We start from the raw sequence: 17,568 nt of genomic DNA, 5'->3' as shown, positions 1-17,568 counted from the left end.
GCAGAGAACACACTTTACAAAAACAAATATCATTAAAAATATATGCTAGAATATAAAATTCAACCAAGACAGGTGGAGAACTGTTTCTTATTAAATACCAGATGGGCCAGAGATAATTAAGCTAGACTTTGACATAACATACCTTGAGAATTTTGAAAACCTGGTAGATTTTGCAAAACTTCAAATGTCTGTCTGTAAAGACTCTTCGCTAAGATTTCATGTGCGATTGTACAGAGCAGGTTATGCCGATTGAGCACATCCAGTCGATCGCAAGGCCATACTGGTGTATTAATGATCCACTCAGACTCTTACAAGAAGGAAAAGTACAAGCACTTTACGCCATGAAAATTACTTAACAGTATAATCACAACTAATGTTTTTATATATCTTTCAGAGAAAGTGGCAAAACTTTATGCATACTCAGAAAGATAACCACAGCTCAGATTTATTAGAAACAATGTATATAGTGATGATTATTAGCATCCTAAGAAGATGCAAACTAATGACCACTGTTATTTTAATCTTTTTACTAATTCTTCATTTTTCTAAATGTACTAATCAATTATTGATTCTGAAGTTAATGATTACTTTTATATGATGTTTAAGATTATAATGTGTATATGTTACACTGTAAAATATTATTTGTGTGGACAAACAGCAATTTTACAGTAAAGAATACATAATTTACTTAGTTTTGGTATTCTTGGGGAACAGTTTTTCCCCACAATATCTGCCTATTTAAAATTTTTAAAATAAAATATTTGCTATGTACAAGTTAACATCTAACATATATAAATAATAAAAGCATAATAATAAAAAGAACACTTAGGTAACCAACACATAGCTTAAAAAAAAGAGAGAGAGTATTACCTATACTGAAGTTCCTTAATTTCTGCCAATTTTCACATTGAGAAAAACAATGGCAGACTGTAGTACAGAACACCAAGGTGCTAACATGGTAGAAATGTCAGTATTTTACTGTTTACCTATTTCCCTCAATCATTATACACGTGATGGGACACATAATGAAGTGCTGTCATGTAACAGTCAAATCACATTTCTGCATTATTTTTCAACTGGACTAAGAGCAGGAGTTATGCTTTTGTGCCCTTTCCAGCATGGTAAATACAGAAAGTATTACAGAAAGATTTGGTAATTCAAGTATATAATGCCGAAATAAAGCCTTAAGTATGGAGAAGAAAATTTTAAAACAGGAGCTTGTTTTTTTTTTTAACTTTTTATTTTTACTTTACTTTATAATACTGTATTGGTTTTGCCATACATTGACACGAATCCACCATGGGTATACATGCGATCCCAAACATGAAACCCCCTCCCACCTCCCTCCCCACAACAACCCTCCGGGTCATCCCCATGCACCAGCCCCAAGCATGCTGTATCCTGCATCAGACATAGACTGGTTATTCGATTCTTACATGATAGTATACATGTTTCAATGCCATTCTAAAACAGGAGCTTGTTTTAAAATTACTAGAGCCCACTTGACTGGCAGACTTGATTTATACTACCTACGAGGCAACATTTTACAAATATTCAGTTCAGTTCAGTTCAGTTCAGTCACTCAGTCATGTCCGACTCTCTGCGATCCCATGAATCGCAGCATGCCAGGCCTCCTCGTCCATCACCAACTCTTAGAGTTTACCCAAACTCATATCCATCAAGTCAGTGATGCCATCCAGGCATCTCATCCTCTGTCATCCCCTTCTCCTCCTGCCCTCAATCCCTCCCAGCATCAGGGTCTTTTCCAATGAGTCTACTCTTTTGGCATGAGGTGGCCAAAGTATTGGAGTTTCAGCTTCAGCATCAGTCCTTCCAATGAACACCCAGGACTGATCTCCTTTAGGATGGACTGGTTGCATCTCCTTGCAGTCCAAGTGACTCTCAAGAGTCTTCTCCAACACCACAGTTCAAAAGCATCAATTCTTCAGCACTCAGCTTTCTTCACAGCCCAACTCTCACATCCATACATGACCACTGGAAAAACCATAGCTTTGACTAGATGGACCTTTGTTGGCAAAGTAATGTCTCTGCTTTTGAATATGCTATCTAGGTTGGTCATAACTTTCCTTCCAAGGAGTAAGCGAATATTAATGCTCTACAATTACTAACTAATTTACACAGATACCTTCATTAACCTACTTGTAAAGTGATTAAATCAATAATGAAGAGAAATGCTGAAGAGACTAAGAACATGAACTAGTAATTCACAAAAGAGTTAAGTATAAATGGAAACAAAAATAGTTAAATTCTGTAATAAGCAATTAAATGCAAAATAAAAGTGAATATCACTTTTATCCTATCAAACTAGCAGCAAGATAGGAAAATAATAATATTCAAAGGTGGCAAGGTTGTTTCATAACTTCAAACGCTGGTAAGATGACTATAATTTGCAAATTTCTAAAGGTGTAGAGTGCTTCTGAATTCTACTCACATATTTAAACCTAGAATGGAATATTCAGAACAGCCAGATTAGGGTTTACCTAAACTAACATGCACCAGTTTGTCAGATAACTAAACACCATGAAATTGGGCAGTAACATCCATATTGTCAATGCACACCCATGGCCCTAACAGGACAGGATGTATAGATGGTACCTATGCAATAGTTCTCTAAGGCTTTTCTCACAAAGGGAAGCTTTCTAACAAACTCAAAATAATGTGCTGCAAATCTGAATGGCACCAAGGGCAAATATGCCAACATTTACCAAAAAAGCTTTAAACTGCCCTTACCTTTGCCCAACAATTCCATCAGAATTTATCCTAAGGGCATAACAGAGATTTAGCAGGGATTACTGTTTATCACAGCAATTTAAAAACCAGCTAGTTCAAGAAAGTGGATGAATGGACATATCACAGAAAAAATGTCCAAGAAAAGACTTCTGCCTAAACAAAATGCAAGGTATAAAAGAGTTTGTATAGCAACACTATGGTGTTATTTATAACACTGGATGGGTGGCTAAATAAGAATTTCTTTTATCATCAGTTTTGCTTCAGTTCAGTAGCTCAGTCATGTCCGACTCTTTGCAACCCCATGAATCGCAGCACACCAGGCCTCCCTGTCCATCACCAACTCCCGGAGTTCACTCAGACTCACATCCATCGAATCAGTGATGCCATCCAGCCATCTCATCCTCTGTCGTCCCCTTCTCCTCCTGCCCCCAATCCCTCCCAGCATCAGAGTTTTTCCAATGAGTCAACTCTTCATATGAGGTGGCCAAAGTACTGGAGTTTCAGCTTTAGCATCATTCCTTCCAAAGAAATCCCAAGGCTGATCTCCTTCAGAATGGACTGGTTGGATCTCCTTGCAGTCCAAGGGACTCTCAAGAGTCTTCTCCAACACCACAGTTCAAAAGCATCAATTCTTCGGCACTCAGCCTTCTTCACAGTCCAACTCTCACATCCATACATGACCACAGGAAAAACCACAGCCTTGACTAGACGGACCTTAGTCAGCAAAGTAATGTCTCTGCTTTTGAATATGGTATCTAGGTTGGTCATAACTTTTTTTCCAAGGAGTAAGCGTCTTTTAATTTCATGGCTGCAGTCACCATCTGCAGTGATTTTGGAGCCCCCAAACATAAAGTCTGACACTGTTTCCACTGTTTCCCCACCTATTTCCCATGACGTGATAGGACTGGATGCCATGATCTTCGTTTTCTGAATGTTGAGCTTTAAGCCAAATTATTCACTCTCCACTTTCACTTTCATCAAGAGGCTTTTTTTTGGGAACTTCCTGATGTTCAAGCTGGTTTTAGAAAAGGCAGAGGAACCAGAGATCAAACTGCCATCATCCGCTGGATCATGGAAAAAGCAAGAGAGTTCCAGAAAAACATCTATTTCTGCTTTATTGACTATGCCAAAGCCTTTGACGGTGTGGATCACAATAAACTGTGGAAAATTCCGAAAGAGATGGGAATACCAGACCACCTGACCTACCTCTTGAGAAATCTGTATGCAGGTCAGGAAGCAACAGTTAGAATGGGACATGGAACAACAGACTGGTTTCAAATAGGAAAAGGAGTACGTCAAGGCTGTATATTGTCACCCTGCTTATTTAACTTATATGCAGAGTACATCATGAGAAATGCTGGACTGGAAGAAGCACAAGCTGGAATCCAGATTGCCGGGAGAAATATCAATAACCTCAGATATGCAGTTTTGCTTATCCATCCCTTATTATTTCTCTATAATGACTAAGTATTACTTCAGTTCAGTTCAGTTCAGTTGCTCAGTCGTGTCCAACTCTGAGACCCCATGAACTGCAGCATGCCAGGCCTCCCTGTCCATCACCAACTCATATAAAGGCAATAAAAGAAAGAAAAAGTGAAAGTGAAGTCGCTCAGTCGTGTCCGACTCTTTGTGACCCCATGGACTGTAGCCTACCAGGCTCCTCAGTCCATGGAATTCTCCAGGCAAGAGTATTGGAGTGGGTTGCCATTTCGCTCTCCAGGGGATCTTCCCAAACCAGGGATCAAACCCAGGTCTCCCGCATGGCAGGCAGACGCTTTACTGTCTGAGCCACCAGCGAAGCCCAATAAAGGCAGTAAAAGTTACTTAAAAATTTAAGAGCAGTTTCTCAACAAATAGCATAACTTTTTTTAAAACAAAAATTTGTATTCTACAATGTTAAAATATACTTATTCTTCAGCCTCCAAACCTTGATTATAAAATTGTGGTTTTAAGGGTTTTCTCCTTTTTAAAAATGCTGGTAAGGGTATAAGGCAAGGTAGGAATTTGTCACTCATTTGCCAGGAAACAAGATGCTGAGCAAGAGTTTAAAATGTGAGAGTGAAAACATGAAAAGTCAAAACAATGGAGTAATTCTCACCAAAACGTCTGCTGCACAATAAATAAAAAAGTGTAAAATATTCAACAGTTCTCAAACGAAGTTTATGTAAACCCCTTCTTTAAAAAGTTTAGTAGGTAATAACTGCACTTTTTAAAAGGAAAAAATAAGGGAAAAATATGTAAGCTAATCTGCCTCTCATCCCTGTCCTCCAAACACTCAATTCTTCTTCCCAGAAGCAACCAACATCAACAGTTTCTTATGCATCTTTCTGCAACTATCTTAAGGGTATAAAGCAAAGATGTATGTATCCATTAAAAAATTTTTTTTACACAAATGGTAGCATACTGTGTACACCATTCAGGCCATTCCTTTTTTATTTGGTAATAAATCCTGGAGATCATTCCAGTGAGTATCTGTGGCTCTAACTCATTCTACTCCATCATATGGCTATTACACAGCTTCACTAACTGTTACATCCTTAATGGACACTTAAGTTATCTGGAATTCTTTGTTATCATTGTTGATGGTAAAAAAAAAATGAGATTTCATATAACTTATAGTGCATACCTTCAAATACAGAAATAAATGTGTTTGTAGGACAAATTCCTAGAAATGGAGTTAATAGATTAAAGGAAATATGCATTACTAAATTTTGACAGATATTTTGTCAAAAAGCCCCTAAAGACAATCTGTGTGAAGGTTCATTCCTTTATACCCTCACAAAAAGCATATCACTAAACTATAATCTTTGCTGGTCTGACAGGTGCTTAGGATTTTAGTATTTATTTCTCAGTTATTACAAGCGAGATCAAGACACTTGCATTTCTTTTCTTGACAATGGCCTGTTCACTGCAGAACCCCTTGAAGAACAAAAAAGTTCTGGTGACAACTTAACATACTTCTGTGGATCCTTTTTCAGAAGAAATAAAATTTTACTTATGAAAAATGACTTTCAATTGAAAAGGTCACTGCAAAAGAAAATCTTGTGTTGATAACTGACAGAATTTAAAAAGATAATCTCAAAACTGAAACATCAAAATTGTAAACATTCTAAATCTCCATAGCCCACTCCATACCCCTCCCACAAATACTCCAGTTAGAGAAAGACTGGTTTTGCCAGAAACTTTTAGGCAGATGATCACTTATATCCATTTTTACCAACTATTTTACCCTTCCCATTTTCTTGCCACATTTTTTCTTTCTCATGGAGCTTGTGAACTCTGGCTTGCATTTTGCTACTTCCTCTTTTTATAAACACTCTATTTTGTATTTGTATATTTGTATTTTGTGTTATACCTTTCTATTTTGTTAATCTTTCTCCCAGGAAACTTCACTGGCTACATTTGTTAAGTTGAAGAAAACCTTTTCCAACAAGCTTTTGATCACAAAGTCTAATCACAACCTCTATATTCCACAAAATCTCAGCATTCGATAAATGCAGGTGTTTTATATATAGATAAATATGTACATATGCTAGTTTTGTGCATAAGTGCAAAAGCTTTCCATTTTATTTACTTATGGATTTTATTCTGTCTTCTACCTAAACTCTGAGATTCTTGAGGTTTCTTCATTCTTGTTTTTAAAACAAGAGGGTTTATTTCTCTCTCGTGTATAAGAAGTCCAAAAGCTGGCACCAGCTCTGGTGTGCACAGCACTGAGTGGTTCATCAAGGACTTCATCTGCTTCATCTCATTAGATCCTTGTAAAAACGCTTGCTTGTGACACTCATCCCAGGTGCTCTTCCTTCTAAAGCAGCAGCTTCTTTGTAGGAACTGTTTCCATTCTATGTTGCTGTTCCTGGTCACCAAACGGGCTTTTCTCCCCTCATACTGTACCTTTTCTTAACAATCCAGACCCTTATCGGCTTCATTTACATATACAGCAACTCCGAACACTGGGGAAAATACATCACAGACACAAGGTTAATATCCATAATACATGGAAGGTCCTGTGAACAAGAGCCAGGGATATCACTCTGGGACCCAGTGGGCTGCAATGAACTGGAAATTACCTCCAGTTGTCAGTCATCTTGTTATAGACTTGTGAATGGTGGCTTCCACGTTCCTGGGCCAAGAGTAGCCGTGCGTGGCAGTCATGGGTCCTTGTCATCACTCACTGGTCCTATGTTGCCACTGAATCGCACACCAGCCGCTCTCGCTTTCCTTCAGGTGGTCGCTGGCTCAGTCGCTCAGTCGTGTCCGACTCTTTGCGACCCCATGGACTGTGTAGCCCACCAGGCTCCTGTGTCCATGGAATTTTCCAGGCAAGAATACTGGAGTGGGTTGTCATTTCCTTCTCCATCTTCATTCTTATTTATCCCATTTTATCAAATAAAATCTGCTTGATGGCCTAAGTAGCCAAAGCTATATTAGATGCTGTGCTACTACTTTGCTCTCTAAATTATATTTACCTCATGCCCAACTGACCTTAGTTGCTTCTGCTGGCTTAACTGCATTGGAATTTCTGTTAGATGAATTGGCTTACTAGGGAAAACAAGCTTTATTGTCTTGGTTTGGAGCCAGCTTGTCGGCACATGCAAAGATAGGGTTTATACAGATTGCGATCAGGATTTCCCTGTCTCAGCAGCTGAAGCTTGGGCTCTGAAGCTGGGCTGTCTTGGATTAAATCTGGCCTCCACATCTTACTTGTTATGTCATTTTGGGCAAGCTGCTTATTGTTTCTAACAAGATTTTCTTATCAGTAACACGGGGATTGTAATAATTTCAAACTCATAGGGTTTCCATGAAGATTAACTGAGATAATCAGGTAAAGCATTTCTATGGTGCTGAGGTCAAAGTAACAACTAACTTTTCAACAAAGCTTCATACAGTTTCTCTTTAAAGCTAGGTTAACATTCTTCTTTCATTTTACTCAACAACCTTTCCTACCCACATGAACACTACAGGCTTAGGCCAAATTATCACCCACCATTTAATACCAACTTGAGGTAGTTACAAATCCAAGAATTTATAATAAGCTTACAAAATATTTCCTGCTGGTATGTATCAGGACTTACCCCTTAATACCCAAATGGCACCATCTAGGCTTCCACTTTTTAGAAAAATTTCTGCTGCAATATTCACAATTTGACATCTTGGTGCTAACTTCTCAGGCCCTATAAGTCCTTTTAAACTTGTAAAATGTATTTTTAATTCATATAGTTTATCTAAGACCTTCCTTCCCTAGAGTAAAAAAAAAAAAAAAAACACTGATTGTCAATCATTTAGAATATTATAGAGATACAAAGTCACTGAAGATTATATAGAAGGTAATTATGCAATTTGAATCATTTGAGACTGATGGCTATCAAACTGCTTCAAGACGCTCTCCTTAAGCCCTTTCCAGCTCAGCCATGAAAACGGAAAGGGAAGGGGAGCAAGGAGGGCTTTGCCTCATTAACCACTGGCCTCTTTTCAGTGGATCTCCCTTCATCTGTTTCAGTCAGTGAGCTTCCTTTCTAAAGACCTCATTTGGCAAAAAGATTTCATGCCTTAAAGTGGAAAACTACCCATTATATGTTCTTGCTCTTTATGCTGATCACCCTGAGACCCAGGAGGGAGAGTCAATGAAAAGAATATAATTTAATATAAAATTGAGATAAAGAATGATAGTGGGGAAAAAAAGGGGATAAAATTGTTGGCTGAAAATTGTTTTCTGAGTCAATAGGCTAATAGTTTCACATAGTCTACATAAAGACTGTCTCTAGGGCAGACATTAGAAATTGGCCATGTGTTATTATTTCTATTAGGGTCAGCAAAATTTTTCTATAAAAAGCCAGATAGTAAATGCTTTGGGCTTTGCAAGTCACATTTGGTCAGTTGCATATTCTTTTTGGTCGTTTTTAATTTTCTAAGTCTTTAAAAATGTAAGAAACATTCTTAGTTCATGAGTAGCGACTTCACTTTCACTTTTCACTTTCATGCATTGGAGAACGAAATGGCAACCCACTCCAGTATTCTTGCCTAGAGAATCCCAGGGATGGGGGAGCCTGGTGGGCTGCCGTGTATGGGGTCGCACAGAGTCAGACACGACTGAAGCGACTTAGCAGCAGCAGCAGCAGTATAAAAACAGGCTGTGGGCCAGATCTGGCTTTTAGTTTACAGACTCTTGTTTCATATTATATTATACACTATTTTGAGTCAGATCCATATTATGATGTCAAAGCACTTTCAATCTGACTGCATTAAATGAGTGCATTTTTCAAGGGATACCTTAAGTTTAATTCCAACTTTTATGTTCATAAAGGAAGCTTTATTAAAAATTTTCATTTACATTTCATTAAAAATTCAGCTAAGTAAGATAACAAATAAAATACTCATTCGAATAAGATAGTGAACATTTAAAATTAAAATATAGGCACAAATTCACCAGCCACTCATATCTTAAATAAAAACAACCAGATAAAATTAAAATATACTCTGAAATTAAAGCAAAATCAGTCTGAGTTTTAAAAAGAACTTTCCTACTAGGTAGTCCTCAAATTCTCAAGCATTAAATACCCAAGATACTAATGCTATGATAGACCTTAAGCTAGATTGTGAGAAGGGGGACAAAGTACATTTTGTCCAGTCCAAGTCTATCAGATAATAAGTGCTCTTGAAGAGCTTGGAAACTGGAGATCTTCTGTACAATGATTATTTTTAAAAGTTTTTCTTTAAAAAAATTTTGAATTTTGTTGTATATGAGTGACCATGTACACATTTAATGTCCTTAAATATTATTTCAATTGTGAAACAACCTCTTTATAAAAAAGAAGGAAGCAGGGCGGGAGATAGGAGGGAGGTTCAAAAGGGAGGGGATATATGTATGCCTATGGCTGATTCATATTGAGGTTTGATAGAACACAACAAAATTCTGTAAAGCAATTATCCTTCAATAAAAAAAAAAATTAAAAAAGAAGAGAAATGGAAAAACTAGAGAACTGGAGGGAGGAAACCACCTGCACTTGACTACATAGAAATAAACCAGTATAAGAATTTTTTAAAAAAGAAGGAATAAAAGTTATGTTTTAATAATTGATTCAATACAACCTCACTCTCAACTATCCTACTCTCCATATCTCAGCACTTCTCTCCCTACTTTGGATTTTCCTGTCCTTTACTTCACTTTATTGAATCTATCACTCTACCCGCACCTCAGGGAAGTATACCTCAGGTAGTACAATGTGGTCTAGAGTTGCTATACCGCTTCCATGATGAGCTAAATCTCAAAGGTAGACATGAAGATACCAACAGTGTTCCAGGGAATCCTAGGAAGTTATTTTAAAGTAGTTCTACTTATTGTATCTTGGGCTCATCTTAAGAGAGGTCTTCAAAAACTGTAATACTACCAATACTCAGGAGTTGGCAAAATATACTGAACTGACAGGTGCTTCAAGTAAAAATGATATTTAGCACAGCTTCTTAAGTATTCCCTATACTGAGACTCTTCACAGTAGTCAGCCTCATGCCACCTCCTTTCCACATGTTCTAATATACCACCTAGGTGAAGTGAAGTGAAAGTCGCTCAGTCATGTCTGACTCTTTGCGACCCCATGAACTATACAGTCCATAGAATTCTCCAGGCCAGAATACTGGAGTGGGTAGCCTTTCCCTTCTCCAGGGGATCTTCCCAACCCAGGGATCGAACCCAGGTCTCTCGCATTGCAGGTGGATTTTTTACCAGCTGAGCCACAGGGAAGCCCAAGAATACTGGAGAGGGTAGCCTATCCCTTCTCCAGGGGATCTTCCTGACCCAGGAATTGAACTGGGGTCTCCAGCATTGCAGGTGGATTCTTTACCAACTGCTGCTGCTGCTGCTAAATCACTTCAGTCGTGTCCAACTCTGTGTGACCCCATAGACGGCAGCCCACCAGGCTCCTCCGTTCCCGGGATTCTCCAGGCAAGAACACTGGAGCAGGTTGCCATTTCCTTCTCCAATGCATGAAAGTGAAAAGTTAAAGTGAAGTCAGTCAGTCGTGTCCAACTCTTCGCGACTCCATGGACTGCAGCCTACCAGGATTTTCCATGAAAGAGTACTGGAGTGGGGTGCCATCGCCTTCTCTGCTTTACCAACTGAGCTATCAGGAAAACCCAAAATACCACCTAGTAATTCATTTACTGTCTGAGGCTCAATTTGCCCCCTGTAGTGATAATCAGCAAAATTTTAACTTTCAAGGTTAACATATATTCTATACAAATATGTAAAACGAACACTCTACAGACCAAGCCCAAACAAAAATTTAGTGAAGTACCTTGGACCACTGCAACAGCTTGTGATAAAAATACATAGCACTGATTCCGATTCTTCCCAGCAAAGTTTTATCTACTTCACTATTCTGCAGATCTTTGCTAACTGAAACACAAAGTAGATACACAGAAGAAAATGAAACAGTCACTTTGAATGGTGGAAAAGGCAAATTTAATATGGAATTAGTGATACTACCACAAAGACCAGGTGTCGGCAAACTACAGCCCATGGGCCGAATCTGGCCCACGGCCCATTTCTGCATAGCCTGTGAGCTTCTAAGAACAGTTTTTATTTTTAAAGGGTTATTTGAAAAGAAAACTATGTGACACAGATCATATGCTGTCTGTGCAACACCTAAAATATTTACTATCTGCTCCTTTACAGAGTTTGCCAACCCTGATAGAGAATACAGCAGTGAAGGGCTCACTCACACACACACAGAAAGGCTTCAAAAACACATGAATTTTATTGACTTGCAACAGTGAAGATAGTAACAATGATCCCAAAATTCAGATTCTCCGCTATAATTTGCTAGCAATAGTTTTACCAATCTGAATGAAAAGAAAAATAAGAGCATGAAACATTTGATATACTGACCTTTTATCACTTTTTTATCATTATAATCTAAATTAATAATAAATGGAAAAATTTATAAAGAAGAAATAGTATCTAAAACCTGCAATATTAATTTATCTTCAATATGGAGACTATTAGGAGCTTTATATGTTTTGAACACTGTCCCAGTTAATCTATCAATCAGTAAGAAAGAACACTGTATCACCCTAACATGCAGTACTCTGACCAAAACAGCAACATTTACCTGTTTCAGCAAATTCACAAAATGGAACACCTGGTCGCTCTTCTTTACAGTCTTTTGTTAGTATTTCAGCAATATAAGCACAAAACCTCTGGAAATCTGCAAATTTTTCACAGCTCATTTTTATGTTAAGGTATACATTTCCCAATTTGGTCCAGTCACCTTTTTCTTTACAATGCTATTATTAAAAACAAAAGAAAAAATGTAACCTGTTATTTACGCAAACATATTACGGGGTAGGCTCATGTAGGCATTACAGAAATTAATAAGACGTGATCTCTGCAAATGTTATATAAGCTTCCTGGCAAGTGTTATAACAGCAGTAACATGTTACTGTACAATTTGCTTTTCTGACCATGGCAAAGCCTATATAAGTTCTAGATGTCAACGTACACTTGTTTTAATTATTTAGTTCCTAATGTCCTAAATGACATCATCCCCAAACCTGGAATACACAGTGGAGATAGCTTTTCAGAGAAGAGATGACTAGCAGCACGATTTGAGCTGTCTCCACAGTAATACATTATTTTATTACTGTTACAGGTTGCATTTTACGATTATTTGGCCATTTGTGATTTGGGGCCCACACACAATTTTGGGCATTACATTTCTTCTACAAAAGGACCTACAAAGTAAATTTCAGTAAACTTACTATCGTTCTATTATTTTCTATTCTAAAGTAAAAGTTTTCTATACCAACAAAATATACTGTTTGAAGGACATAAATATTAATTTAGACTAGATCAACAATTATTAGAATGCGTATAAAAATGATCTCAAAAAGTCAAGTCATCCTGAAAGCCCTCTATTTCTTGTTCACTTTAGATGCTTGGAGAGCACACAGTGACCATGGCTTTACCCCGTCAGGTCACATACTGTCCATTTAATATGCTCTCCCATGGATCATGACAAGAAGGCCAACTCACTCATGCACTGAAGGAGTCCACCTAGTTATAAGAATTAAAAGCCAAGCTATAGATTACTATAGCTTACCATACATTAATTTTAAACTGAACAACTATGTCTAGAATGATTTTTAGAATAGTTCAAACTCTAGAAATTATGTTTGCAGTTGAAAGCATTAACTTGTAAAAAATTAAACTTCTTTTCCTTCTTTTCTCTGTGAAACAGCTGCATTTGTAAACCTTTTTCTAAAATTGGGTTACTATTCATAGTTTCTTTGTTGTTACTGGTTTTCAGAGTTCCCAGCTATGTGTTTAAAAGATAAGCATCATGGCAACTCACTCCAGTATTCTTGCCGCCAACCGCCCCCCACCCCCCAAAAAATAAATAAAAGATAAGCATCGTACCTCTATTTCATTCAAGGCTGCCTCCAAGTCACATTTCCAGTTCTTTTTAAATTGCCTCATGCGTAACCTTTAACAACAGAAAAGGGTTAACTACGTTCACTCCCCCAAAGTCAATATTGCTCCTAATTCACTTGTTAACTTATACCTAAAAGACTGGAGAAAGAGAGAGTAATATGCTATAAAAATTCTTTAGTGCTGAATAAAATGGTAATTGCACAGTTACCTTACTTAAACTATTTCCTCCTGAACCACAGGCAATGAGAAGGAAAAACAATTTCATATGAAACCATACTTTCATCCCAACTTGAAGACAGAGAATGTCAAAGCTTCAAAATAATTGTGAATACAAAGAGGAAAAAAGGAATGCAAAACAAATCCTAGCACTTGCTCTCTGCTGCTCTTACTCCACCCTCATTGCTCCAGAAGTACATGAGGCAAGCAAACACTAACCACAACAAACGAAAGCAAGCAAAAAAAAGTATCTGTAGGGGAGAACCACAGAAGGAAACTAGCAGAAGGACCTAACAGTGACTAAAAATTACCATTACAAAGTCCACACAAAATTCGAAAGTGCTAAGTGAAAAAAGTGGGTAGATGAGAACATAAACCACACAGAAGGAATTTAGAAGTTTGTATGATTTGAACACATGTGAAATGCATGGATAGCTTCAGGGACAGGAAAAAAAAAATGGAAGTAGTATGCTTTGGCAACTGGGAAGAGGAGAAGAAAAGGTGCAAAGAGCAGGGTGCCAATAAACTAATAATTCTGTAGAAGAGCTGACTAGGGGGTCAATTTTGGTGATTAGTCCCAATGTTTCATAAATTATTCCAGAGCATTAAAAAGGAAGGACAAGTTGCTAATTTTTATCCATTCTGCTGCTGGTCACTTAGGTTGTTTCCGCTGTCTTGGCTATTATAAACGGTGTTGCTATGAACACTGTGCACATATCTTTTCAAATTAGAGGTTTCATCTTTTCTGGACTAATGCCCAGGGATGGGACTGCTGGATCATATGGCAACTCTGTTTTTGGCTTCTTAAGGAATCTCTATACTGTACTCCACAGTGGCTGCAACAATTTCCGTTCTCTCCAACAGCGTAGGGGGGCACCCTGCCCTTCATACCCTCTCTAGCATTTATTGTTTATAGACTTTCTGATGATGGCCACTGCGACTGGTGTGAGGTGGTACTTCACTGCAGATTTGCATTTCTCTGATAATCAGCAATGCTGGACATCTTTTCATGTGGGCCATCTATATGTCTTCTTTGGAGAAATGGCTAATTAGGTCTTCTGTCATCTATTGACAGTGTGGGGTTTTTTTTTTGGTGTTTTTTTGACATTGAGTTGTATGACCTGTTTATATATTTTGGAAAATAAGCCCTTGTTGGATGCCTCATTCTACAAATATTTTCCCCCAGTCTGTAAGTTGTCTTTCATTTTGTTCATGGTTTCCTTTGTTGTACAAAAGTTTTTAAGTTTGATTAGGTCTCATTTGTTTATTTTTGCTTTTATTTCTTTTGCCTTGAGAGACTGGTCTAAGAAAATATTGCTACATTTTACGTCAGAAAATGTTTTGCCTATGTTCTCTTCCAGGATTTTTACAGTGTCATGTCTTATACTTAGGTCTTTGAATCATTTTGAGTTTATTTTTGTACATTTTGTGAGGTAATGTTCTAACTTCACTGATTAACATGAAGCTGTCCAACTTTCCCAATACCACATGCTGAAGAGACTGTCTTTTCTCCATTGAATTTTCTTGACTCCTTTGCTGAAGATTCTTTTGTGATTCTATATAAATTTTAGGATTATTTGTTCTAGTTCTGTGAAAAGTGTCATAGTTAATTTGATTGGGAATGCATTAAATCTAGATTGCTTTGGGTAGTATGGCTATTTTAACAATATTAATTCCAATAATATTACTTTCAACAATATTAATTCCAATCCAAGATTAGTAGCATTGTTTTAAAATGCAAAATATTGGGGACAACTTAAATACCCACACATTGACTGAATAACCTGAAGTACATTCAAACAATGGAGTACTTTGCCTTTATTAAAAAACGACAAATTTCTCTCCAAACTGATCTCCAGGATATACTGTTTGAGTGAAAAAAGCAAATTTGAAAAGAGCAAATTTGAAATTCATTATATGCTACACTGTGTGTAACAAAGAAGTTGGTATAAGAAAATATATAAATATCTGCTCATTATAGAAGATAACTCCCAAAACTGAAAGATTGGTTACCTCTAGTATGTAGGTGGAAAAGGGGTGAAAAGGAGGAGGAAACAGAAATGGTAGAGTAGGAGTAAGGGGGAGCAACATTTCTCATTGCATCTGTTTATACTGATGGTTACAACCAACAGTAGTATTTCACATACTTTCCCAAATCAAACAGACTATGATGTGGGATAACTGAAAATATAATACAAACAGTAACAGATAAATCTAAATGCTCTATAAATGAATAATCACACTGAATGGGTATTGGGGAAAAATACTAATAAAACGGCACTAGAGCAAATTCACAGGGGCTCCTCAGGTAATTTTAATATTTTCACAACATCTGTCAGACACTGTCAAACTACTATTAATTTGTTTGGATCTAACCTCTTAATAAATGCTACTGTTAATGTATTTCTTTTGGCCTCTGGATACTAGTGTGGAAACTTCTGTATTACAGGATCATGAGAAATTAAATAAATGTGGAAGTGCCTCTGAAGGAACCTTCTGGGCTTTCTCAAGGAGTTTTCTAGTTGGCATCATTTGCACTTTATCAAACCTGCCTTTGTTAAAAAGTTATGGTTCATTTAAACACCTAAAATTTGCATACTTTTCTCTATGTACGTGACAGTACAAAGTCATGGCTTTCCTTTTTCTCAATACAGGTATGTTATGGTACTACTCTTGTAATTATTACAGGTTGTTTTTTTTTTAAGGGCTTCTGAGGCTCATAAGCTAAACAGAGAAAGCAAACAAGTCAGAGAAAGAATGAAGGAGAGACCTTAAAATATTTTATCTAGTTAACATGACAAGAAGTGAGTGAAAGAGAAAGAAGGATTAAAGTAATTTGAATACATGTAAGAGAGTGCATTAAGTAGAATTAAGTAAGTTGTGAAACAGAGCAAGAGAGTCTTTACATTTGATCTGCCAGGTAGCAAGACGAAATCAGGTGATGAAAAAGATTTGGTGAGGCTGGCCAGGAGGGTTAGCTAGAGACAGATGATGACAATGTGACCAGGCCATAGCCAAGAGGGAGAAGGGCTTTTGGTGGGCATATGAAGAATGATAAGTACTTTGTCTTCATCTTTTTTAAGTCCCCACCAAAATACATATATTTTAGTCCTAATTATAATGATTTTCTTACCTGGATTTCATTTCCAGAACTGCAGTTATTTCTTGCTTGGAAGCCTGTACTTGGTATAAAAGCTTAACAATATAGTTAAAGTGTTCTAGGTCAAGTACCATCCCAGCTTCAACGAGCTGTGGAAGAGGGCAAAGAGTAGTCATTCTTTTAAAAATGTGAAACCAATATGTTTGGGAAAAACTAACAGGCTGATGGAAGAAGTGAAACATGGAGACAGAATTAAAATTCATTAAAAAATCTGAAGCATATTTTTCTTAAAATATTTGAGAACCACCATAAGACACCTTACATCAAGAATTTAAAGCAAAAATGAAAATAATACTTCTGAGTTTAAACTTGAACATTAGTCCTTTTCTTCAAGTTATGTCAACTACTATATCAATTGAACTTCTTGCTTGGTACTAATTCTGTCTTTTAGTAAGTATAGCACTGTGGTTATACTGTATACCCGATGATAAAATTCCTGAGATATATCAAGTTAAGGTTTTCTACAATGACTCTAGGTGATCAGTAATTTCTTTTTTTAAAAAAAATTTATCTATCTTCAATTTTACTGAGCTATATCAATAACTGACATACAGCAACTGTGTAAGTTTAAGGTATACAGCATAATGATCTGACTTACATATATCATGAAAAGATTACAATAATTTTAGTGAACATCTATCATCTCATATATACACAAAATAAAAAAGAAAGAGAAAATTTTTTCCTTGTGTTGAAAACTCTTAGGATTTATTCTCTTACCAGCTTTCATATATAACATATAGCAGTGTTAATTACTGGTGGCTCAGTCAGTAAAGAATCTCCTTGCCATGCAGGAGAGCCCACTTTGATCCCTTGGGTTGGGAAGTTCCCCTGGAGAAGGGAATGGCAACCCTCTCCAAAATTTGTGCCTTGAGAATTCCATGGACAGAGGAACCAAGTGGGCTAGAGTCCATGGGGTCACAAAGGGTCAGACACGACTGAGTGACACACACACAGTTCTTATTTCTTTTATAACTGGAAGTTTGTACCTTTTACCACCTTCATCCAATTT

At 37.1% G+C, this 17,568-nt stretch overlaps 1 protein-coding gene across 1 annotated transcript in view; it reads right to left on the bottom strand.

Moving 5' to 3' along the window:
- Positions 1–17,568, bottom strand: part of TOPAZ1 (testis and ovary specific TOPAZ 1) — a 62,938-nt gene that overhangs the window by 7,316 nt on the left and 38,054 nt on the right. The window contains 6 exon segments of the mRNA XM_069560795.1: positions 143–307; positions 7,827–7,992; positions 11,043–11,143; positions 11,859–12,033; positions 13,166–13,232; positions 16,530–16,645. Of these exon segments, the coding sequence (XP_069416896.1) occupies positions 143–307; positions 7,827–7,992; positions 11,043–11,143; positions 11,859–12,033; positions 13,166–13,232; positions 16,530–16,645 (790 nt within the window).

The sequence above is a fragment of the Ovis canadensis genome, chromosome 19, assembly GCF_042477335.2.
Source record: "Ovis canadensis isolate MfBH-ARS-UI-01 breed Bighorn chromosome 19, ARS-UI_OviCan_v2, whole genome shotgun sequence".
Lineage (NCBI taxonomy): Eukaryota > Metazoa > Chordata > Mammalia > Artiodactyla > Bovidae > Ovis > Ovis canadensis.
Note: the sequence above shows the minus strand (reverse complement) of the source record. Positions and strands in the feature narration are given on the sequence as shown.